Source organism: Trachemys scripta, chromosome 12 (genome assembly GCF_013100865.1).
Source record: "Trachemys scripta elegans isolate TJP31775 chromosome 12, CAS_Tse_1.0, whole genome shotgun sequence".
Classification (NCBI taxonomy): domain Eukaryota; kingdom Metazoa; phylum Chordata; order Testudines; family Emydidae; genus Trachemys; species Trachemys scripta.
In genome coordinates, this window is record NC_048309.1 from 44,751,093 (window position 1) to 44,777,811 (window position 26,719).

At 46.4% G+C, this 26,719-nt stretch overlaps 1 protein-coding gene across 1 annotated transcript; it reads right to left on the reverse strand.

Annotated features, from left to right (window-relative positions):
- Positions 1 to 16,681: 16,681 nt before the first annotated feature.
- LOC117885585 (olfactory receptor 13A1-like) lies at positions 16,682 to 17,620 on the reverse strand. The gene has a single exon (XM_034786848.1). The coding sequence runs from the start codon at positions 17,618 to 17,620 to the stop codon at positions 16,682 to 16,684; it is 939 nt and encodes a 312-aa protein (XP_034642739.1).
- Between the last annotated feature and the right edge of the window lie 9,099 nt (positions 17,621 to 26,719).

A 26,719-nucleotide genomic window follows, 5' to 3' on the forward strand; every position in this document is an offset into this window, starting at 1 on the left:
TGACATCATTTTTTTAAAAAGGCTCCAGTGGCAATCCCGGCAAATAGAGGCCAGTGAGCCTAACTTCAATACGGAAAGGGACATAAAAGAGTTAAGCAGCCAAATCCCATTGCCTGTCAATTGGATTTGGGCACCAAACCCCTTCAATTATCTTGAAAATCTGACTTATGCAACAAATCTCTCGCTGGAGGGAGCAAATGTTATTTTCCCTCATCTGCAACATGTGTGCACTGAGAAACAAGCTGGTTCAATGACAGAGCTAAGAATCAACTCCATTTTGACTCACTGTCAGCCATTCACCTACCTATAGTTGGAATAGGTAGCTTTAAATGTTCATGACATCACATGTCTACTGACTCAGAGGTATAGTTTGTTTGACTACACACATGGCTTGGTCTTAAAAATGTTCAAGAGACCAAATAATCAATCAGAGCTAAATGTATTGTCTAAAGTCAAAGCAGTACAATACAAAAAGGAGATATACCCTCATTCCTGGAAGCATATTCTTGCAGCGTGTTCACTTTACACAGAAGGTGTGCTTCAAAGAGATGCATTTCCGCTGGCAGTGTTTATAGTACAATCATTCAAGTTGCAACGTTCTTTACTCAACACTAAAATCCATCCCACTAGTTTGTAACTGTTTCTAAACTTGCTGCTTTGTTCTGTATTTTTCTAATCTCTCTTTTGGATTTAAAAAAAATTATTAAGGTGATGTTAAAAAGAAATAGTGAACAGAGTTTGAGCATAGAAGTTTCTGGTTATCAGGGAATAACATACAGATTATCGAGGGTGCAAAGTTTGGTTTAAGATCAGGTGGCATGAGGAATACATAATCTGCAATATCCCCGATTGGGGGTAAAAGGTTGATGGGTCAAAGTACAGACACTGAGATATGAGGGTATGACGTTCATAGAGTGGCTATGTTCGGGTGTGGAGTATAATGAGTGGATATGATGATGAGGGTGGATTGACCCTCATTTGGTGAGATTTAATGTTCAGGGAGTTTATGGTTCCAGTTCATATGATCCAATGGAGAAGGTCACTTGGTCCCTTTCTTGTAGTGGGAGAACGATGTCACTCTGGCTCACGCCTCCTGGTACTGTTGGTGACCGGTGGTGTGCTCGATGTAGATGTCCCTGGACCATTGGATGGTGTCTGAGACCATGAGGCGCTGCATGAGACATGCGTAGCGTCAACCGATCCCACAGGTCCTCAGCACACGCTCATTGCAGGGGTCCCAGGAGCCCAGGGCTCCGACAATCAAAGCATCCATCTGCACCTCGTAGCCCTTCGCTCTCAGGGTGTCAGCCAGGGGGCCTACTTTTCCAGCTTACGAGCTCGGGCTTCGCGAAATGCCGGGGTCCTGTTCTCAAAGGAGACCGTGACGTTGATGAGGATGATCTTTTTCTCAGCCTCGTCGGTGATGACCATGTCAGGTCGTAGCTGGCTGTCGGTACCGGGGATGGTGCAGTTCACGGAGATCTCCCCCAAGCATGGTGTGATGGCTTTCACCAGGCGGTTCTGGATGGCGTTGTGGCACAGCTGCCAGGCTCTGAAGTGGGGTTTGCAGCTGCACAGGATATGGGGCAGGGTCTCATTGGAGTAGCCGCACTTCCTGCAACGCTTGTCTCGTTTCCCGTGGCGGATGGCTCCGTTGAGCGGGACGCAGTTGAGCCGGGCACGGTGGATGAACCGGCAGTCGGTGAAATGGGTGAAGCCACCCCCGGCGAGGAAGTGGTTGCTGGCATCCCACTTGCTGGTCAACTCAAAGGCTTTACCCTGGTCCGGTTTACACTTCAGGGTTTCCACGTACAGCGAGTGGATGGCGGCCTTCAGAGTCTTCTCCAGCAAGCCCCTGGTGCTCAGGGTGACGATGGTGTTGTAGTCAGACGAGATGTGTGGCACCCAGACTCCCAGCTCCTGGCTCTCCTCGCACCCCTCCCAGTGGCAACCGATGTGCTTCCCCAGGCGACGCGTGGCTTTGCGAGTGCGGGACCACAGCGAAGCGATGTCATGCCCGTCCCATCCGAATTCCCCATCCAGGGAGCCGCACAGGAAGGTGGCAATGTCTTGGTTGGAGGGAGCTCTGCTGATCCGCTTCTCTGTCACATCATGCAGGGCGTTCGCCGCGATGTTCATTATCGTGGTGTCGGGACATGTCAGCAGGCGGAAGGCATGGGTGATCACCGCGACATCACACAGGTCACCCATGCGGGGGATGTTGGCGCCGCCGTGCCTGTGGGTGATGTAGACCAGCTCATTGCTGGCTCTCTGGGGAAGGAAAAGCCTCTTCTTTACCAGCTTCCAGATGATCTTGTCTGCCTTGTTGAGGGGCACCTTCACCACAGCGGATCGTCTTAGGGTGAACGAGATGCATGGGATCAGGAAGGTGTTCAGGGCATTTATCTTCTGCCACGGTGCCAGTAGGGAGGCATCAATCTTGGAAGCGTCCTGCAAGATCTCCTGGATGGTGTCCTCGGGTGTCTGCCGGACACAGAAACCTGTTGGCGTGCCCAGGTGCTGGTATGCCTGCCCCTCTGCCAAGGGGATGACGGGCTCACCCTGGATCTGGAACTCCGTTGCCTGCACCGAGTCCCTTTTGCTGCCGTCAATGTGCAGAGTTGTGCATTTCTTTGCATTGAAGCATAGCCCCATCCAGTCAGTAGCTCGGCTGGTGGCATCTAGCATACCTTGGAGGCTCTCTGGGTTGTCCACGGTCAGGACCAGATCGTCCGCGTAGGCCAGAATGCTGATTTTCTTGACATGCAGGTTGAAGCCAGTTGGGCCACTGGAGATGGCTCGGATGAGCGGTTCCATGGCCAGGTTGAAGATGATGGGGCTAAGGGGGCATCCTTGTTTCATGCTGCGGCGGATAGGAATGGCGTCCATCTCTCCGTCCGTGGCACTGATGGTGGTGGTGCAGTCCTTGTAGAGGTCCTGGAGGATCTGGATGAAGGTTTCTGGCATCCCAAACTCTCCCAGGGTGGCAAAGATGTGAAAGTAGGTTATGGACCCAAAGGCGTTTGTCAGGCTACTGCGCACTGCCTCTTGGACCTCCTGGCCTCCTGGATGGCCGTCTGAAGGAGAATGTTGTGCTCGTAGCATCCCTCGCAGGACATGAAACCCTTCTGCACTGAGCTGACAGCACCCCCGCACACTTACCAGTCTGTGATCCTTGCCGCAAAGCAGCTGGCATACAGCTTGTAGATGGTGGAGCAGAGGGAGATGGGCCTCCAGTTGCCTGGGTCGTCTCGTTCGCCTTTTTTGTGGATGAGCACAGTCATGGACTTTTTCCAGGAGTGGGGAACGTGATGGAACTGCTTGCATTTGTTGAAGATGACAGCGAGCACCAAGCAGCCAGGGTCTCGCTTCTTCAACATGGGGTAGCGGATGCCATCTTTTCCAGGGGCGATATTTTTGGTTCTCGCCTGCACCTCCTGCGGGGAAAAATCTCGCTCCAGGTCCTCTGTGAGGTCGATCCAGGGTAGTGGGGGAAGGCACTCTGGGCATCACAAGTTGGTCTGGGCCTCGTAATCAGACACGTCCTTGAACTAGGAGTAGAGTCTCTCGGGCTGGATGGCACAGTAGGAGGAGGTCCCACCGAGGATCTCCCTCATGGCTTTCATCCGGTTCTCCTGTATAGTTTCTGAATATGGGATGCAGCCACTGGATCATAGTGGTGGCTGATGTCCCCTCTCCTGCCTTCTCTGGCGGTGTTGTTATGGCTCGGTGCAGGGAATCTGCGAGTGGCCCACGTGGCCTCCTGGGGTTCCTTCCTTCTGGCTGTAATTTCCGCAGACAGTTCTGCAGTCAGTCTGTCCATCAGAGTGTCGAAGTTCTTGAAGTCCTCAGCCTTTCCCAGATCCTCCATCCAGGTGGATTGCCACGGCGTGGCGACCCTCGCTCGCAGCTGTTGCTCCTCCTGCTGCGTTGTCTCCGCGGGTTCAGGTGCTGCGGGGACGGTCTGCGGCCTTGTTGTCCCTTGGACTGGGGAGCGGTGTTCAGGTGGGTCTTGAGGCGGGGGTACTGGAGAGGTGGGGAGGGCAGCTCTCAGTGTCTCCGAGGCAGCGCTGGATCTTCCGGGAGGGAGTGGGATTCTGGAAGCACCGGTGCTGGGCTTTGTCGGGGCGCGATCGTGTTTGTAAGCGCTGGGGATGGTTCTGGTTCTTCTGCGGGCGGCATTTGGCTGGGGGGTCCTTGGTGGGGCATGGGATTTTTGGTGGTGGGAGGTTCGTTGAGTAACCTTGGAGGAGGTGTTGGGTATCCCGGGGGCGGGGTCTGGGCGTGGGATCTGGGGGCTGCGGGAGGCTCCTCTGTTCGCTGCATCTTGCCATGCGGCCTGGGGGGGTGGTGGTAGTTGCTCCTATGACAGGGCGGCATGAGGTTATCTGAGGGGGAGCGTGGCACCATCTCGTATCCGTGTTGTGCCAGAATGTTTTTATGAGGTCGCTGAGGTGTCTGGTGAGGTTGCTGACTTGCGAGGTGGCGGTGGTCCCCCTCACAGCAGAGTCCAGCGTGGGGATTCTGGAGATGGGACTGGTCCTTTTGGTGGCATCATCAGTCCTCGAGGCGGGGGTTATGCTTCCATCAGTTGGCGGTTGGTCCCCACTTACCTGCTGTGACTCTGGGGATGCTGGCTGGGGTGCTGAAGCCAGACCATTGGTGGGGGTCAGGGTTGGAACCTGCAGGATGTCAGTTTTCAGTGGGATTCACCTTTGCGGTCGTGAGGGGTCTCTTGCATGTGGCTTGATGAAACTTACATTTCTTTTGGGTCTCAAAGGGGAGATCACAGCGGCTACACCGGAAAGCAATCCGTTTGTTGTAGGTCTTACGAACGTGTTTGCTGAAGGCCCCGAGGGTCTGGACTCCATGGACGGGGAGGCAGAATGGGCAGAGGAGGAGACCTGTAGGGAGCGGGTACTGGAGGTAGATGTGGTCTTCTTCCCCTGCCTCATCCTCTGTGGGGCGACCTCTGTTGTGCCTGCAGACTCACCAGGTGATTCCTCTGGGTCTGGTAGAGAAGCTTGGGGAGGTGAAGTCGCTCTTGGGGGGGCGCTGGACTCACTGGCCATGATGTCTCTTTGCCCGGAAGGACAGCATGCAGCATCGAGATCTTTGGCTCTGAAGTGCATTCCCCTTCGAGGGGCCCTCCTCTGGACAGCCGGGTGGTAAGTAGTTTCCGGGTCTGGGGTTGAGGAGGTGGTTCCTTCTGGAGCATCACTTTCTGGAGCAGCGGGGCAGCGATCAGCATCCTGGTTCTGGGTCGTCGGGGGGGCTCCTCCGGTGGCATCCTTCCTGGTGGGGCGGCGCTCAGCATCCTGGTCCTGGGTCACCAGGGGGGCTCCTCTCGTGGCAGCCTTCTCTGGAGCAGCAGGGCAACGTTCAGCATCCTGGTCCTGGGAAGCGGGCAGGGTTCTCCGGGGGTCCTCCTCCTGAAGAGCTGTTGAGATATTCTTGCTCCTGGATGTGAGGTCCCGAAGAGCTGTCCATCTGGACCCAGGTCTCCCTGCAGAGGTATCCACGGGAGGTTTCTTCAGCCAGCTCCTAATGTTTTCGTTCTTGGAGTTGGTCCGGGTCTTCCATGAGGCACCAAGGGTGGTCTTCGGGATAGGTTTCTGCTGAGCTTTCTGGAAAGCAGGGAACGCAGGAACAGTAGCAGCTGACAATAATGTAGCTGAGGGTGAAGAAGAGTTTTTTTCCGAAGCAGCAGTAGTGAAGTATATCTTCAACGCACCATCATTTTTTTTCAAAAATGGCTGCAGGAGATTCCATCTTCAGGACAGGTGTTTGCAGATGTCCATCAGAAAAAAATTAAACTGATAAATGCTAAACCAGTTGGGTGTAGAGATTCATCCCAACCCGATCTAGGACAAAGCCATTGGCTTTGACAGGCTTCCTATTTCCTAATGCCAAAGCCAACTTCAGTTTTGCGAAGTGTTGTGGGATACTCGACATGGGCAAACAGAATCATGGGAAGAGCATAATACATACAGTTAATATAACTTCCCAACACATATATCAGTAAAAGTTCCCCCGAATCAATGGCTCAAAGATATATTGCATATTACATTAATAGTGCGCATAATACCCATTGATGTGGTGTACGATATGCACAACTTGTATGTATTGGCTAACACCTCTGTTGAGGCCTAATTCTACTGAAGTCAATGGAAAGACGCCCATTCATTCAGTGATCATTGGATGAAGCCCGTGGCCTGGGATTTTCAAAGGAATTAAAGGGAGCTAGGGCCAGATTTGCAAAGGTATTTAGGCACCTAAAAATGCAGCTGGGTGCCTATTGGGTTTACATAAGCACATAATGAGGTGAGGTGTCTAACTCTATATGTGTCTATGTGTACCATTGGTCTGTGTCCATCCTCCTGGGTACATGTGTGGTAGGAATGAACATTCAATTCATATTTGTGGCAGAAGTTGGATATTGTGATTATCTTACAGCTCTGACCAGGCCTCTCTGTGCATCACTTGATGCTACCCATCAAATTCATAGCAGCAATGGGAATGAATGAAGTTACCTGGACATCAAGGTCTACTACAGAAATCACCAATTAACACCCTCAATGATCTTTGTGAGACTCAGGATCCACAGCTAAATTTCACAGCCTAGGTCAGTCATTATTTATGAGTAGATCTGCAGCCATATGAAAATCACAGCACCCATGTATAACACCAATTGGCAGGCTGAGAAGACAGGTTAAGAGAAGACAGTCATGGTGTGGGTGCTGTCATCTGGTTCTCACCTAGAGAAATGATCTCCTTTGATCAGTTTTGAAGCACATTGCTGGATGGGACAATCCATAGTGTGTGTGTTTGTGAGCGAGCGAGAGCAAGAGCTTGTATTTTCACTGCTCTCTGTCCAATCATCTGTCAATCTAACCATCCACCTAATTATCCATCCTGTTACCTATCTGTCCATCAAGATGTCTGTCCATTTTTCCTCCCCCTGTGCTTTGCCCATCCAATTATCTATCCACGTGTATTTCTAGTTGCCCATTTACACTTCCGTCAATCTGCGATGTCATCCGTTCATCTGTCTAATCATCTCTCTGTCCACTTCGTGTTTACATTCACCTGCTTCTATCTACTGCTAATTGGCCCATCCCTGTGGGAAATGGACTTCAGTGATCGGGGCTGCTGACATTTCCTTATTGGTTTTTAAGGCCCTGGCTGGGATGATTTAGTTGGGGTTGGTCCTGCTTTGAGCAGGGGTTTGGACTAGATGACCTCCTGGAGGTCTCCTCCAACCCTAATCTTCTATGATTCTATGACATTTCTCAGTCATGGACACTAAAGGTAATTAAAAAATATCTATCATGATTATTGGTAACTAAAGGATATTCATTCTGACTCTGTGTGCAGCTAATTTCACAGGCAAAGCAGGTGGGAATTGAAGCAGAGTGTCACAGTCATACTGCAAGTATGACTGTGACACTCTGCTAAGGGTATCAGTGGCAAGGGGATAAACTGTAATAGGAGTTATCTCAGTCCCTGGTGGCTGACCAGACAAGTGGCAATGAACAGTCTGTCCCTAGGGTGTAAAGTGCTTGACCTTAAGGATGCAGCTGTTTCTATAGGTCTGATTGCAGATCTGCAGTGACAGATCTCCAGCATGAAGGAACCCAGAGCAATATCATCTGAAACATGTTAATTTCATTGACTCTTGCTTAAGACAAAAATAATAATCAGTTAAAAAACCCTGCTTCATTATGTGCTCATTAAAATCATCCCCGCTAGCAACACAGCTACTAAAGAGAAATCTCTCCAAGTAGGCAGCAGCTCTATAGGGATTTACAGGAGGACACACAGGTTGTTATAACTCCTCATGTCTTAATCAGCACTCTGAGAAATGTTTTGCTCAGCTGAGACCTGGACACTACCTGGAGATCTGACAAACCTCTAAGGGAATTAAGGGCAAGCGCCAGAAACAAAGTTACTTGTCATTTTAATGGGTCCCATGGAGGCTATTAGAATGGAAGCGCTGTTGGAAAATGCAGGTCACGGCAACAGTCCCATTGGGGTTGATTAGCAAGGAAAGTCAGAGGCATTGATTAATGTTAGACAAAGGAAGGGGAGGGTTTGTTCCTATGCAAGTAGGCTCCTGATGTGTAAAGTGAAAGGGGTCAAGCCAGTTCGGCCAGCTCCTGTGAAGGGTGATCCCTTCATTCATAAATTCCACCAGAATCTCACCTAGCTAGTGGATGTAGTGGGCGGGTGTGTGGAGTGCAGTGAAACTGACATGTAAACAAACCGGAGATTCCTACTGGGTTAGGCGAGGCAGAAGGGCCCAGGTGCAGTGAGTGAAAGGCAATTCCAGGTGCCTAGGCCTCAGTCACAGATCAGCCAACGTACCTGGATTGTGACAGGCTTTGCTGTCCTGCCCACACACCCCCGCTCTACCAGTGCCCCTCAGTTCTGACACATAGCCCTCTGCTTTCCCAGTCCTTGGTTCCCTCCACAGCTGTGCTGATGTGCCTCAGTCCAGTCATGTAATACCCCTACTATTCCTGGCCCCAAGCCACTTTCCAGCACTGCCAATAATCATAATAATGAGTTACAACCCCCTCTTTCCTGGCTGACCTGCCCCAAACACAACGCTGACAAATAGTCAAATTTAGCCCTGCCCCTCTCACTCCCTTCCCCACACAGAGCTCTCTCAATGCACCAGAGCTGTGACTTGCAGCTCCGCCCGCCCCAGTATTCCAGGCCTGGGTGTGCATGCACACAGTCCTGTTGGCACACTAGTCTGCGGCACTGGCCAAGGAGAGTACACCTGCACTGCGTTTTAACAGCCAGTCTCAGAGCCTGGGTCTGCAGACCTGGGCTCACAGGGCTCATGCTACGGCCCTACAAACAGCATGTCAGGCTGGAGCTCGGGCTCTGAAGCCTGGGGAGGGGATGGGCTTCAGATCCTCAGCCCAAATGTCTCCGCAGCTGTTTTCGGGGCTATAGCAGGAGCCCAATTCCTTAGATCCAGGCTCTAAGGCTCGCTGCTGAGGATTTCAATGGGGGACAAGAGCTAAATACCCCTGCACACATACACACGAAGCAGAGCCCAAACACTCCGGCAGGGGGCAGCAGCAAAAGACACAAAACAAATATACACACACATTCCTTCCATCAGGGGGCATCAGTCACACATATAAGTCCTGAGTAGATCTCAATCTTTCCAGCAGGGGCCAGCAGTGAAATACACACACACACACACACACACACATTTGAGATCTGTGGCAGTGCCACAGATGAACTACGTCTGGCATTTTGAAAGGAGATTATAGAAATTAGATGTCCAAACTCCATTGACGTCAGGTGTCTAATTCCCTTTGGCTCCATTGAAAATCCCAGCCTAATTATTATTTTTAGCCTGAATCATCCAATTTTGAAAATGTTTGGCCACAAATCAATGTGGCAGTGAATTATTATGTAGGCAAACCTTCCTAAATCTCTTCATTTGGGAGGAAAGGGGGGTTACAATTTTCATTTATGGCCAGGGTGCTCCAGGCTAAAAGAATGTTTTCAACGCATATTTTATCACATTTTCTCTAAGATCAGGTATACACTTAAAAACTCACACCCCTAACCAGAAAAGCTATGCTGACAAAACTCTCAGTGTCAGGGGCACTGGAATGGGCGGGGGGGACAGGGAGCCATGGCCTTCAGACTTTTTGCCATGCCCCCCCCCCAACCTCTTCCTCCCAAGTTCCTGCCCCTCTCCCCTGGACAGGCTGGCAGCTAGAGCCCAGTTGGGGAGTCCGGGCAGCTGTAGGGAGCTGCAGACCCCACCCCCTGGACTCCCCACCCAGGGCAAGTGGAGGATCTGCAGCTCCACACAGCTGCCCACACATCTCTTACCATGGCTGGGCTTCGGCTTCTAGGCCCCACCCCCCGGCTGAAGCTGAGTTGGGGTAAGAGTTTCCCAGGCAGCTGTGAGGACCTGCGGACCCTCCACCTGCCCGGCGCGAGGGGCCTGGGAGAAAGGGGACATGGGCTGGGAGCTGCTCTCAGGCTACCCCCACCCTGGACAGGTGGAGGATCCGTGGTTCCCCAGAGCTGCCTGGGCTGGGCTCATACTGCTGTCTCGGCCAGGGACAGGGCCTCATAGGGAAGAGGAGAGGAGAAGTGAAGCCACAGAGGGGTTGGGGGCCCCTGGTTCCCCCTCTTTGGGAAGGCTCTGCCACCCCTGCTCAGTGTATGACATCTGTTGGCATAAGCTATGTGGTGTAGACTTAGGGTCATATTTGTAAAGGTATTTAGGCACCCAATGAGATTTTGAAAAGTACCTAAGCACCTAACGCCCATTGAAATAAATGAGTTTGAGGGGCCCAGGGGCTTTGGAAATTCCCACTAGGCCCCTAAATACCGTTAAAACATGGCCCCTGTATGGACAGAGCACATAGCACTGGCCAGAGACCATCGCCCAGCCATTACAGCATGAAGATGAAGCCAATCTTATGTTTCAGGCACTGGACTGGCACTCAGAAATCTCAGCTCAGTTCCTTGCTTTGTCCCAGACTCTCTGAGGGACAATGAACAATGATTTCAACCTAAAATTAATGGGAATTGTGTGTCCAAATCCCTTAGGAAGGTTAGAAAAGCTCAACCTTCATTCTTGTGGGCCATATCCCAAGCTAGTGTAAATCTGCCTTTGTTCCACTGGATTCAGTGGGGCCAGACCCCCAACTGATGTAAATTGACTGTAACTACATTGGAGTGAATGGAGCCCGATTCCCAGCTGGTATAAATCAACCTTCACTCCATTGTAGTCCGATAGGTCAAATCCCCAGCTGATATCAACCAGACCTAGATCCATTGGAGTAAATGGTCCAGATACCCAACTGGTGTAAATCAGCCACAGCTCCATTGGAGTCAATGAGACTGTTACTTAGCTGGTGTCAATCAACCATCACACCACTGAAGTCAACGAGCAGGATTCCCAGCTGCTGTAAAGGAGCCATAGATCCATCCAAGTCAATGGGCCCCAGGGGCTACCTGCATGACTGCATGTTACTTAAGCTGCCTGGTGCTTCAGTTTCCCCATCTGTGAAATAGGGATAATGGCTCCTCCCTTCCTCCTAGGGGTGTTGTGACAGTAAATTATTAATTCCTGTCAGGCCCTAAGGTACCACAGTGCCTCGGAAGGTGGCGTTATAGAGTCTGAGGAATCAGCCATCTGTGTCTCAGCTCCCCTTCCTTTGGAATGAAGATAAAGCTCTTTCCCTATCTTACTGGCTGTGGAGAGTTGGGACACTGCTGTGCTCTGAAACCTTTAGCTACCTGGACAGACATTGCAATCCCAAACAATAGGCCCCAAACATAACCCCCCGGAGAGCAAAGCCAAGATCCCATTGGCCTCATGGTTACCAGGATTGTGGCCTGTGGGCCGTGCTTGCTGATGGATTAATAATAAAAAGGCAAATATCTTAGGTGACCTGGGACACTGTGATACAGTCCAAGTTCAGAGTGCCCCAATGAGGCTGGTGTTCTGGAATTATCACTGGCAAATACAGTGCCATAATGTAAGAGTGAGGAAAAAAAGATGGAGCATGCAGATGATATCAAAGAAATTGTGTTTTCTTTATGAGATCACAAGAGAGCAGCAAAGGAGAAGGAATGAGACAGAAGAGGCACTGGATAGAAGGAGATAATAATTCATAGATTTATAGATTTTTAAACCCAGAAATGATCACAGGGATCATCTATCCTGACTTAGATAACACAGTACAGAGACCTTCTCTGAATTAATTTCTGCTTCAGTCCAATAGGTGGAGGTCAATTAGAGAAACAAATTCAGTCAGCGGCAGCTACTGTGAAATTAGAATGCTAAATATGAATACATTGACCATCTCAATATGTTTATTAATTATTATTATTACTATTATTATTATAGCACCCAAAGCCCCTACATAGAGACCAGGATTCTTTTGTAGTATCCACAGTACAGAAACACAGTAAGAGACAGCCCCTGCACCAAAGTGCTTGCAATCTAAATAGAAAGGCAGCAAAGGGTAGGAGGGGAATCTGAGACATGGAGTTGTTGGGGTCCACTAGGCATAGCTACCAGGGAGAGTGGAAGGCCAAAAGTGCCGATGAAGCTCTTTTGCTCTGGGTCTGTGAACCACAGTGACTCCATCTTGGGAACTCTCACCTACTTCTATGCTAACTGCTTACATGCTCTGAAGTAGGCTGAAGCAGAAATGTAATGTCAGCTTTTTAGCAGATGGCTGCAGTTTCACTCACACTAGCAGAAATAATAGAGATAAGAAGTGGGGTAGTTAGTTTGCAGGCGTCTAACTCAAGGTCGCAAAGACTGAGAAAGTTTTCTCACAAGCTTATGTAGAGCTTATTGTAACAGTTGTCTGGAAGGGAGGGAGAAGGGGGAACAGCCAGACAAAGAGATGTATGCAAACAGTTTGGAGTATAAAAGGTAAAATTTGTTTGTATTTGTTGCACTGGATTTGAGACATGCTGGTCTCCTAGTGCCATTTCAGAGCTCTGAAATAAACTTGGCTTGCTTTCTCCCCTCGGTGTCTTTATTGGTGCCAAGCACACCGGGCGACGAACCCCCTGTTTGCCATCTCGGGCCCAGTTCTGGGCAGGCAACAGAGTGAGGAAGTGACTTGCCAGCTTCACACACAAGGTCAGTGGTGGATCCAGGAACAGAACCCAGGGCTCCCTCTTTACACTTTAGGAGAAGGGAAAAGTTGAGAGCTTGATGGTGCCCTGAAATGAAAACTAACCAGCATGTTTACATTATCCATCATTGTTATGCATTACTATAGCAACTAGAGTTCCAAATCAAGCTCAAGGCCCCATTGTGCTCTGCACTGTAGGAACACACAGCGAGAAACAGTCCACATCCAAAAGAATAACTATACAAGAAAGACAAAGTGTGGGAGGAGAAAGAGAGGCACAGAGGAATTAAAAATGCTCCCATGAGTATGACAGTCATTGAAACACAGGAAGAGTGATGGGAAGTCATATATTCCTAGATTTCAAGACCAGAATAGACAGTTCAATCATCCAATCTGACCTCTGGTATATCACAGGTCATTCAACTTCACCCAGGTGCCCCTCTAATGAGAATTTAGTCAAATTAAAACTTTACAGTTCTCAGGGGTGCTCAGGGCAGTGAGGCACCTTGCTACCACCTGTTCTGAGCTTGTCTGTGCCAGCCATGGGTCAACTCCCCAATGCCACCAGCCACAGGCAACACAAGCCACTCCCCTCTCAGCCTGCACAGGTGCTGTTGTCCCTCGGCAGGTCAGTGATAGACATGCTCCTCCTGGAGTGTCCAGCCCCTGGTGCATTGGACACTAGCAGTATTCACAGGTTAATTGCTCCCAAATGAGCAATATGCTACAGCTTCCTAGTTACACCTTAGATCAGCCACTCTGATGAACATGTAGCACTGAGATACATTGATAGTGAAAACAAGTAAAAGTTTATTTAACGATTCATAGCGATGTAAGTGATAGCAAGTAGAAACATTGAAAACAAATTGTTACATATAAAATAAAATCATCATATGCATTCTAGACTCTTAGACTTACTTAATAAGATGCTCTCAGCTGCAATAAAGTATTGCTGACCAGCACTTTTCAATCAAGCAGGCTGTGATCCCTTTTTCATGAGACAAACCATGCTATCCACCTGTCCCCTAAATGATGGATACCAGGTGTCTCCTTGCATTCTTCTCGTATACCAGACTAATTCTTTGATCTTTGTAATAAAGAGGACACTCTCCCGTTCTGTGTCCCTTCCTGCAGATTTTGTTATCTCCTGTTGATTTTGTGGTCTTTATTATCTGGTGGCTGTGTACGGAAATTGACTTGCATTGTGAGGCATAAAGTACACCGTGAGCAAAAGTAAAGCCAAGGTATTTACTGCACCTTCCTGAACAGCACCTGTTCAAGGTATGTCACTTCCTGATGGTCTGCATTTAACATCAAGGCTTTAACAACATCATTTCTAGTATAGATACTTTGCTTCTTAAATAATACATACATTCCTTTTATAATGATTATGATGACCAGTGGGCTACTGGCTCTCACTAGAGACCTTACATGCCTCCCTGTGTGGAATTATTGTACAAATACTTACCCAGGATATCCCTGTAAAATTCTATATCCCCTGGTGCCCTCTGCCCATTGGCACAAAGGAGTTCCTAGGCCACAAAGACTAAACTGTGCAGCACAGAGACCAAGTTGCCCTCAATGCCCAATGCAATTGGAAGGAACCGATTAGGTGAGACATGCCCAGATGACCCCAGCTGGTGATTTACACCTGATGCTGCAAAGCTAGGAGAAAACACCCAAGGTCCCTGGCTGTTTGACCTGGGGGAAAACTCCTTCCACACCCCAGATCTGGGGGTATGTTTGAGCCTGAGAAACTGATTAAAACATGATCTAGAAAGAGGCTTCTCTGTCTATGGAGGTTGTGGAAGCTCGTTCACTGGAGGTTTTCAAAAAGAGGCTGGATAGCCACCTGTCTTGGATGATTTAGACACAACACATCCTGATTTATGCAGGGGGTTAGACTAGACAAGCCTTGAGGTCCCTTCTAACCCTATGGTTCTATGGTTCTCTGTACATCCTCAGAGCACTGGCCCACCCTGTCTCCAGCTGTGGCCAATCTCTGATTCTTCACAGTAAGGCAAATAAACAAACAAAATTCCAGAACACCTGTGAACTACTGTGCATTGGGTGGAGAGGGGACTTCCTTCCTGATCCCTGCAGGCCACTGGCTGAGGCCCTCAACCCTGCTATTGAATTATAGTCATTTTCTTAACACAGAGCTGCACGTGTTATGAATGCGTTGAGGGCAATTTGGAGCTTCCTGTTCAGTCCATGGCTTGTGAAGAAAGAGGATGAACAGGGGGACTCAGAATCACAGATTCCAATGCCAGATGGGACCATAACAGTCTGAACCTCCCATGCACTGGCCATAGACTTTCCCACAGAAGCTGGATTGAAAAAAAATCTTTCAAAAAGATATCTAAATGAGGCTCCACCATCTCCCCTGATAAGCTGTCCTAATGTTTAATCACCTTGACAGCTAGGAAATTGCATCTTATTTCAAGGTTGAATTTGTCCAGCTTTCACTTCCAGCCCTTGGATCCTGGTATGACTTTGTCAGGCAGGTTGGAAAGCCCCCACTTATCAATGTGTAAATATCTAGAAACTGAGATTAATTCACCTCTCAATTTTCTCTTTGAGAAGTTGGATAAATTGAGCTCCATTAGTCTCTCATCATAAGACTTGTTCTCCAGCCCCTAGATCCATTTTCTGGCTCTCTTTTGAACTTTTTCTGGTATTTCCACATTCTTCCTGTAGTGTGGACACCAAAACTGGATGCAATATTCCAACCATGATCTCTCAAATGCTGTGTTCAGAGGCAAGATCACTTCCCCACATTTTTATGCATCCAAGGATCACGTTAGCCCTTTTTGCCACCACATCACACTGAAAACTCATGTTGAGTCAATTACCTGTGATGATCTCTATATCCTTCTCAGAGTCACTGCTTTCCACGAGAGCCTCTCCCAACCTGCATTCTTTGTTCCCCGATGTATTACAGGGTGTGGCGGGACGATGACTCACCGGCATGGCGCCTCCTGCCTGTTGTCTCGGGAATTAGCTCTTCCAGCCTGGAGCGCCCTCTGCAGGACGGTGTCTCATCTGCCACTGGCTCCGTGTCCCGTCCAGACCCCAGTGCCCTTTGCCCATAGGTTCTGTCCACCATAGTACCCCCTCACTCTGGGTCTCCCCTCCCAGGGGAACCCCCAACCCTCTAAACCCACCTTGCCTCAGTGGCTACTGCCAGTCACCATCTAGCCCCTGCTCCCTGGGGCAGACTGCAGTCTGTAAACCACTCATCATCGGCAAGGGGGGTTGGACCAGCTGCCTCTGCCTACCTCTGGGCTGACCCTCTGCAGCCCTAGTACCCATTTGTGGGCCCTTAACTCGGCCTGCAGCCTGGGGCTTAGCTAGGGTGGAGCTCCCCAGCTCCCTCTGCCCTTCTCCAGCACTGCTCCACCCTAGATACCCTTCTCAGCTTCGCAGATAGCCAGGTCCTTCTCTCTACAAAGCTAGAGAGAGTGTGCCTGTGTAAGCTTCTGACCCACAGCCCTCTTATAAGGGCCAGCTGGACCCTGATTAAGCTGGCCACAGCTGTGGCTGCTTTCCCCATCAGCCTACCTTTTCCCAGCTGTAGCCCTCTCCAGGGCTGCTTTAACCCCTTCAGGGCTGGAGCAGGGTGACCGCCCCGCTACACAGAGATATCCAACTAATCATCAACAATGGAATATAAATTTTATTCTATTTGAAATGTAAGTACAATGGCAAGAACTTTCAAGTACAATCACCCTTTCTCAGTGCATAAATACTAGATAGATAGATAGATAGATAGATAGATAGATAGATAGATAGATGTTGTAGCTGGGTTGGTCTCAGGATATTAGAGAAACAAAGTGGTTGAGGTGATATCTTTTACTGAATCAACTTCTGTTGGTGACAGAGACAAGCTGTTGAGCTACACAGAGCTGAAGAAGACCTCTGTGTAGCCCAAAAGCTTGTCTCTCTCACCAACCAGAAGCTGGTTCAATAAAATATATTACCTCATCCATTTTGTCTCATAGACAGACAGCTAGCTAGCTAGCTAGATAATATTATTGTCTTTGAAATAACCCAAGTCTACTTATTAGTTTTCTGAGGGCCTCTTTGACTTCATTGTTTCTCAGAGAGTATATGATCGGGTTGAGTGCTGGAGTTATAACGGAATATAGGACAGTGATCACTTTGTCTCTGTCTGGAGAGTAGGCTGAGGAAGGGTGTATGTAGGTGTAAATGGCTGTGGAGTAGTACAAGATGACGACTATGAGGTGGGAGGAGCAGGTGGAGAAGGCTTTCTTCTTGCCTTCTGTGGAGCGAATCTTTAAGATAGTTCTCAGGATGAAGAAATAAGACATTAAAGTTATCACACAGCTCCCTACCCCAAAGACTGCATCAGCCAGAAAAGCTAGGGTTTCATTGAGGCTGGTGTCTGAGCAGGAGAGTTTTAGAAATGGTGGCAATTCACAAAAGAAATGGTTGATGATGTTCGAGTTGAAGAAAGAAAGCTGGAGCACAAGTCCAGTGTGGACTGCAGAATTGGCCACCCCAATTATCCATATGCCAGCAATTAACCCAACACAAACCTCCTTCCTCATGATGATGGTGTAATGCAAAGGGTGGCAGATAGCAATATAGCGGTCAAAAGCCATGGCAGCAAGGACCAGAACTTCACTTACCAGAGTCCAAGTGAAGAGATAGATCTGTGCAATGCAACCTAAGAGGGCAATGGTCTTCCTGTGCTCCAGAAGGTTGTGCAGCATTTTGGGGATGGACACTGAGATGGATAAAAGGTTTATCAAGGACAAGTTGATGAGCAAGATGTACATAGGGGTGTGGAGCCTGCTGCTAGTAGTAATAGTGAGGACGATGAGGAGGTTTCCAGTAAGGGCTGCCATGTAGATGAAGATGAATACCACAAAGAGGAACATCTGGTGTTCAGGGAAGCTGGACAGACCCACCAAGATGAACTCTGTGAAAGAGGATTGGTTCTTCATTTCTGAATCTCCGCTACTCCTCACCTGTCGATATAAATCATATCATTGGGCCAGACCCTTAGCTGATGTAAATAAGTGTAGCTTTAAGGAAACCCAGAAGCCAAAGGAAAGACACTGATTTGCACCAGCTGTGGATTTGGTCTATTTACTCCAATAAAGCGATGTCAGTTTACACCAGCTAGGGGTCTGGCTAATTGATTTCAGTATAGCTACACCAATTCCTACCAGCTGGCCAGCTGGCCCATTGACTTAGAAGAACCTTATATAAATAAGAAGTAACTCCAGTGAAATTAATGGAGTTTCACTGAAATCATCATAGGGGAGATAAGAACGAGGCACATTACACCACAAATTTTAAAATTATCCATATCACAATGAAGGGACTAGAGCTGGTTTCAAGTAGCACTTTGGGGAACAGATACATACATTCCAAGGCCAGAAGGGACCACTGTGATCATTTAGTCTGACCTCCTGTATAACACAGCGATAGAACTCCCCCAAAGTAATTCCTATAGGAAAACTTTTAGGGGGAAAAATATTAATTTAAAAATTATCAGTGATGGAGAATCCATCATGACCCTTGGTAAATTGTTCCTATGGTTAATTATCCTCATTGATAAAAACATTACTCTCCCCCCCGCCCCCATTTTAAACCAATGATCTCTGTCAACTTGACTAAGAAGTAATTCATGATTTACACCGGGGTGAGTAAGAGGAAAATCAGGCCCCATCCCATTGAGAAGGGTGTGTAGCAATATTTCTTCCTGAGAGGTCAATCATTAGAGACAGAGATATCAGCTAGAATTTTTGAAGGAGACTAAAAAGGAAGGCACCAAATCCCATTGACAAGAAATCCCAGTCTATACACACGGACTCCACATGTTAGCTGAGTCTGTCTACTCCTCTGATCTATCTATCTATCTATCTATCTATCTATCTATCTATCTATCTATCTATCTATCTATCTATCATTTTGAATACAGAACATTAATTCTATTAAAATAGATCTGAATAAGTAGCTGTGAAAATTTACAATAGTGCACTATTTGGCTCTTTATATTTGAAGCTGAATTAACTATTTAAAAAAAAAGTTAAAAATAATTGAATTCCTCAATATTGAAATAACATGTCCAGACAAGCAAACTAAACCAGTATAGATAATATGTGACAATTATAAAATATCTGTAAGCGATAACAACAATAGAGATATTACATGGTAGCCATGTGGCGATAGCTAGAGAGGTAGAAAGGATAGATAGATAGATAGATAGATAGATAGATAGATAGATAGATAGATAGATAGATAGATAGATAGATAGATAGATAGATAGAAGTTCAAATTCTTCAGTAATTAGATTAGTAAAAGAAAGAAAGAAAGCCTCTATTCCAATTCATTTATGACAGTCCAATGAATGATGATTTACCTTTAATATATGAAAATGTATAAATGGCACTGCCCTTTGAATTAGATAATTCAGTCTCCTTAGCTCTTTCAACCACTTTAAAATTGTCACAGCTGGGAAGAGCTTTCTACTTCTTCTATTAGGCTGATGGCTGGATTTAAAGAGTTGTGTTTACTGTTGTCACAACCCTCTCATGGATTTGAAGATTCCTTGGCCAGAAGGGACCATTGCAATCAACTACTCTGACCTCTGAACAACACAGGCCAGAGTGTGTCTCCCAATTTTACTATGGTCACCCTATCAGTTTTCAGCAATGAATGATCAGCATCACAATACTTGTTAAATAACCTCCCAGTGTTATTAGAAGAGCGTACCTTATGTATCTTTTAGATGTTAATTATCTAAAGGCAGCACTGATTTTGTGTTTTAATTGTTTATGTTTCCTTTGGTATCATGAACAAAACACCAAATTCCTTGGAGTGCAATAATGAGGGATAGATAGATAGACAGATAGACAGATAGATAGATAGCGTTTTATTATGTCCTTCCTTAGGAAAAGCTCTAATTCATAGATTCATCGAGTTTCAGGGCAGAAGGGACCATCTGATCATCTACTCTGACCTTCTATACATCTTATGTCATTACATTTCACGCAGTTACCCCTGAGCTGAGCCCAATAACTTGAGTTTGAATAAAACATCTTTCTGAATGGCAGCCACTCTGGATCTGAAGACATCAATAGATGGAGAATCCACCACTTCCCAGGGTAGTGTGTTCCAACGGGTAATCACCCTCCCTGTGATTTTCATCTCAAGAAGTCAAAGGAGATGTACTGACTTATGTAAGATGTGGATCTGTCCATGTGCATGAAAGCATATAGCTCCTGTATGCATAGGACCCAGTGTCGTGCCAGTGCAGACTCGGGCAATTGGGACCCCATATTGGCACCCTGTGCATGGCACAGGGTGGTGGCAGCTCCTTGGGTCACGATGGAGAAGTAGGGGTGACATCAATGCCCCATTTGATACCCCAGCTGTCATCTGCATCAGCACTCCGGACTCGGTGAATATTCCCAGAAGGCAGCCGGGCAACTCAAGCTTGAAGCACGGAATGGAGTTCTATAAGGCAAACTTTCAAAAGAGGCCTTTAAATCTAGGTGAACATAAGAACGGCAATACTGGGACAGACCAAAGGTCTATCTAGTCCAGTATCCTGTGTTCTGACAGTGGCCAATCCCAGGTGCCCCAGAGGAAATGAACAGAGCAGGTAATCATCAGGTGATCCATCCCCTGCTGCCCATTCCCAGCTTCTGGCAAACAGAGGCTATGGACATCATTCCTGCCCAACCTGGCTAATAGCTATTGATGGACCTATCCCTCCATGAAATTATCTACTTCTTTTTTGAACCCTCTTATGACTGCCCAACTTGAGACACATCAAAAGCCAATTTCCAGCAACATCCATTGGCTTAAGTGGCAGGTTTAAGTCCTATATTACCACTAATATGCAATGTGACCTCAAAGGCCTTACCCAGACCTTACCCCTGGACTTCTCCAACTAAGGTCAGTGGGCAAACTGAGGGCCTTCTTCAGGTTCCACAGCCCCCTTCCTCAGGATTCACTTGGTCAAACTCTTATGGACAGGTTGAAGGTTGAGATTTTTTTTATCCAAGTTATAACACTCAGGCCACCCAATATTATATTTAAGGCATCTTTGTGGTTCCTATTCTAATAAATGTGTGGTTAAATTGTAAATATGCAGTGAACTTACACAGATAAAATACTGCCTACTAATCTAGCAAAGGCAAAACAAGAACTAATAGCTGGAAGCTGAAACCAGCCACATTAACATTAGAAATGAGGTGTAATGACAGACCCTGGTCATTGGCAGGCGGGATCAAACCTGGGAACCTCTTGAACTACTGCATGAGCTAAAAACCACATGGCCCCTAGCTAAAGCTGTAGCAAACTCATTAATTTCTAAGTGGTCTTGGTGCCACTAGCGGAGACAGAGAACCACACCCAGGAGTTGTGAGGGTTACAAAGGCATGAATTGTTAACAGTAAGAGTGATTAACCATTGGATCAAACTACCAAAGGAAGTGATGGAGCGTCCATCTCTTGGTGCTTTAAAATCCAAACTGGTGCCTTTCTGGAGGATATGCTTTAGCCAATCACAGGTTATGCTTTAGTGAAACAAAAGTTGCTGGACTTGACTGGATGAGATTTCATAGCCTGTGTTATACAGGAAGTCAGGATAATGGTCACTTCTTGCCTTAAACTCTATGATCCTATGAAAACTTTAAAAGTAACATGTTTCTTATGTATTTTGGGGTTGGGGAGTGGTCTGAAACAGATGTGGCCAGCATACTAAACTGTGATTCAGAAGCTCTTGGATTCTATTTCCACCTCTGTCACCTGCCTGCTGGGTGACATTGGGCAAATTGTTTCACTTCTCCATGCCTCAGTTTCCTCATCTGTAAAATGGGGTTAATGATGCTTAGCTGCTTTGTAAAATGCGTTGAGCTCTACTGATGAAAATGCTATATCAGAAGCAGGCTGTGGTCCATTACTAGATGCAGATGGTAGAATTATCAATAATAAAGCAGAAAAGGAAGAAGAGTTCAAAAATATTTCTGTGTTGTAATGGGGGGGAGCAACAAATGATGTAATGTCATCATATGATGATGACAACAATCTTTCCATTCCATTAGTATCTGAGGAGGATGTTAAACAGCAGCTACTAAAGTTAGACATCTATAAATCAACAGGTCCAGAGCATTTGCATCCAAGAGTTTTAAAAGAGCTGGCCAATGAGCTTGCTGGACCATTAATGTTGGTTTTCATGAAGTCTTGGAACATCAGGGAAGTTCCATAAGACTCTAAGAGAGCTAATATTGTGCCAACATTTAAAAAGGGTAAACAGGATGATCAATTTAATTATAGGCTTGTCAATTGGACATCAGTCATGGGCATGGAATTATAGCAGCAGATCTGGGACTCAATTAGAAAAGAGGATAATATAATTAATGTCAATCAATATGAGTTCATGGAAAATAGATTCTGTAAAACTAACTTGACATCCTTTTTTGATGAGATTACAAGTTTGTTGTTAAAGCTAATAGTCTGGATGTAATAGACTTCTGTAATGCATTTTACTTGATACCACATGACATTTTCATTAAAAAGTAGAAAGTTATAAAATTAGCATGCCACATATTAAGCGGAATAAAAGTTGGCTAACTGAGGTCTCAAAATATAAATATAAAAAGGGAATCATTATCAAACGGGTACATTTTTAGGGGGTCCCCATGGGGATCTTGGCCCTAAGCTATTTCACATTTTTTATTAATGACCTAGACAAAACCATAAAATCATCATTGATTTTCAGGTGACACGACATTTAGGAGAATGGTAAATAAATAATGAAGAGGATAGGTCACAGATACTGAGTGATCTGGATCACTTGGTAAACTGGGAGCAAGTAAATAACATGACTTTCAATATGGCTAAATGTAAATGTATACATTAGGAATGATGAATGCCAGTCATACTTGCAAGATGGGGGATTATAACCTTGCAAGTAATGACTCTGAAAAAGATCTAGTGGATAATCAGCTGAATATGAGCACACAGGATGGTGGTATAACCAAAAGCACTAATGTAATCCTTGGATGCATAAACCAGGGGATCTCAAGCAGCTGTAGAGAAGTTATTTTACCTCTGTATTATGCATTGGTATAACTTCTGCTGGAATATCTTGACCAGTTCTGGTGCACACAATTCATGAAGGATGTTGATAAATTGGAGAGGGTTCAGAGAAGAGGCACAAAAATGATTAAAGAATAAGTGAACATGCCTTGTAGTGATAGACTCAAGGAGTTACATTTATTTAGCTTAACAAATAAAAGGTTAAGGGTTGACTGGATTACAGTCTATAATAGTGGTTTTCAAACTTTTGTACTGGTGACCTCTTTCACATAGCAAGCCTCTGAGTGTGCCCCCCCCATAAATGAAAAACACTTTTTTATATATTTGAGACCATTATAAATGCTGGAGGCAAAGCGGGGTTTGGGGTGGAGGCTAAAAGCTCACGACCCCCCATGTAATAACCTCATGACCCCCTGAGGGATCCCAACCCCCAGTTTGAGAACCCATGATCTATAAATACCTACATGGGGAATAAATATTTAATAATGGGCTCTTCAATCTAGAAGAGAATGGTATAATGTGATCCATTGGCTGGAAGCTGAAATTCAGATTGTGAACATTTTTAACAATGAGAATAATTAACCATTGGAACAATTTACCTAGGATTGTGGTGGATTCACCATCACTGACAATTTTTAACTCAAGATTTGATATTTTTGTCTAAAACATCTGCTCTAGGGATTAGTTCAAGGAAGTTCTCTGGCCTGTGCTATACAAAAGGTCAGATTAGAGGATCACAGGGATACCTTCTGACGTTGTAATCTATTCATGTATAATCCTTGATTACAGCCATAATTACAGGTCTGGGACCAAGACTCTGTAGTGATGTATAAGCCAAGCATGGATCCTTCATAAAGTAAGGATAAAAAGGAAATCTCTACTTATTCAAAATAAGTCTGAAGGATACCACAATTTATTGCAATCCCCATTACAGATTAAATACTACCTTTTCCTGTCAAACAGCTGTGACAACTACTAGTGCAATCATTAAGCCAAACAATCAGTATGACCCGGGGACAGTCAGGGGACTTCAGTTTAAAAAAATTATATTAAAGAAAGTCCATGTAATTTTTTTTTCCTGAAGATCCATTTTGCTTAATTGACACAATGGGTTTCCATAAGTATGGTGACACCAAAACTTTGGATCACAGTTTTAAGAGTTTATCTGCTTCCCTTTTAAGCATGTGAGTACTCGATTGAAGTCAATAAGATCACTCATAAACTGAGACTCAAGCATGTGCTTACGTGCTTGGCAGTAATGGGGTCTATATAATTTTAAAGATTTTCCACTTTGTAATTGCCATCCCTGAAATATCTCTCTCATTTGAAATTCAATATGGGTTTTTTTTCCTACACAGGGTTATTGTGTGACTCAAATTTGGCTCTCATTCACATATTATCAACAGCACTACCTTCAGAGATTGTGTGGAGTGACACCTGTGCAGCTCCATTCCATCCTCAAGTGTTGTAAAACAGAGCAAAATCAATGGAGCTTTGCTTGTTAACACTATTGACTTTGATGCAGTTAGGCTGGTTCATTCAGTTGGGAATCTGGCCTGTTGACTGTTAGGTGGCTTATTCTTTCACCCTCTCACTTCCCTGGTCCTTCTCGCATGAACAGAGAGCAACAATACCCAAAGACCAAAGGTGCAAACAATTTGATGTTTATTGGGGTGAACTTTCAGCAAGCATGATTCCAGTTTCCTTCCTCAGTGTCCCCCTTCCTAGCTCTGACACCACCAGGGCCGGCTCCAGGCACCAGCTGAGCAAGCTGGTGCTTGGGGCGGCAGATTGTTCGAGGCGGCATTCTGCCCAATCCTAGGGCGGCACGGCCGCTTTTTTTTTGTTTTTTTTTTGTTTTGTTTTGTTCCACTCCGGCCGCCCTGTAGGGAGCGGCGGTGAGGAGAACCAGAGCGCCCTGCAGGGCAGTCCTCTTCCTTCCCTCCCCGCCAACCGGAGCCGAGCCCTTGTGGCAGGCAGCAGGAGGCGGCGCAGCAGGAGGGGCCACGTGGCAGCGCCCCTTCTGTAGCCCTGGCCGCCTCCTTCTCTCTCTCCCCTGCCCCACCCCGCTGGTCCCTCTGCACCCGCGCTCCGGCCGCACCACAGGGTTTTTTTTTTTTTTTCCCTTTTTGCTTGGGGCGGCCAAAAAGCCAGAGCCAGCCCTGGACACCACAGAGCCTTGCCTGTGTCCCCGTTCCTGTTCGTGTTCCCATTCCCTGTTCCCATTCCCCCTTTAGCAAAACATGATTCCAATTCCCCCACCCCCAGTCCCTGTTCCCATTCCCCCCTTACTTCCTGATTGACTGCAGACTATATAGTAAAACTTGAATTCTTCTTAGCTATACCTCAACCAATCATTTTACTGAAATTTAACTAACCAATCCTAACATACTGTAACATGGTTATTTAACCAATTATATTTCACCACCTTAATTGGTTTACACCCAACAAAATTAATTCTACAGCAGACAGAAGCAATTACAGAACCAGACAGAGACCATGCAAATAAACATACAAAACAATATAGAAATAGGGATTTTACAACTACATCTATACAGACATAAGGGTTTTTCAGCTGTGTTTATTGATAAGTAACTTTTTACCAGACAGAAAACTATTCAACTAAATTTCCTTTTACATGTTCTAGGCTCTTTCCTTTCTCTGGAGGTGACAGGAATATCAGGACAGGATTGGATTCCTAACCGCCAATAGCACCTTATTTCCATGGGACTAGTTTGGAATGTGAGGATGTGACCGTTCACTTCTCAGCTTATGGCTGCCTCTGCTGCTTAGCCAAAGGCCTTGGCCTAAGAACCAGGCCTCAGACTGTCACAGTAGGAGAAGGCCCTTTCACAGACAGACAGTGATTCTGATTCTTTCTTTTATACCTCTATAACTAGCTAAGTGATAAAAATACATGTAAATTCCTAAAGTATAGGCCTTTACACTCAGGCCTGAATATCTATATCCTAACACTCCACCCCCTTTTTTTTCTTTTTCTTTTGGGATCCTCCTGCCCAGGTATCCCTGGAAAAGCATAGGACATATGGCGACACATTTCCTGATAGGGCCAGGCATCAAGGTGAAAGGTGTTGATATTTTATTTGTTTCACTGCCCCTTGTGTCGTACAGTGCCCTGCACCTTCTCTCGTACGGGCATACCGCACCTATTGCAATAAGTGTTCCAGACTTCCCATTAGAGTGGGACCGAGAAGGTTGGGTCCGGGTTGTCTTGCACACTGCGGGGTGGGGAGGGCTTACAACATTACTTATAGGTTACTTTCATATGCAGCATAACACAGGTACAGTTAACAATTTACAGCAACACCGAGTCCTGACCACTGCAGTATGGTCCAATATCGGAGCCACCACCAAAACACTTCTCCTTCGACAGGGTTAAGATCTTAATGTGTCCAGTTGCTGGCAGTTGCAACAAGCTGCCCCTGCAGGTTTTTCATGCTTTTGTTTACATCATAAGTTCATTGATGTTTACAGAGAAATGGGTTATTGTCCAAACCAACTTAACCACTTGGTATGGAATCACCAGTATGCCCCGGTTTGATTATTTACAGCAATAAGATTTACAGATCCATTTGTGCTCCAAAGTCCAGATAGCAGCGTGTTGATGTATGTAATTTGGTTAGGGGCTGGTGTAATTGTGCCCCCAGTAATATGTACATTTCCAGCAAAACACTTTATACACAGTGCACCCAAATGTCCACCCCTTGCCATAGGCCATTGATTCTGCTCCTCCATAGTCATAGGAGATGGGCACATCCAAACATCTTCTCTGGATTTACACCATTTTTCACACCCCTCCATTGATTTCCAGTGAGCTCCTCCTCTTCTCATTATTTCCATAGGGCTTGTGGGGCCCACCTTAGTTGCCATTCTATTTCCAGGCACCATGGTAGCTATTACACAGGTGCTGACCTCCTAGTTGAGCATTTTGCATTCCCATACACATTTCCCCCCCAGGTCAGCCTT

What these genes read in the sequence shown, in the direction of transcription:
- LOC117885585 (XM_034786848.1), bottom strand. Translation starts at nt 17,620, where the DNA reads ATGAAGAACCAATCCTCTTTCACAGAGTTCATCTTGGTGGGTCTGTCC.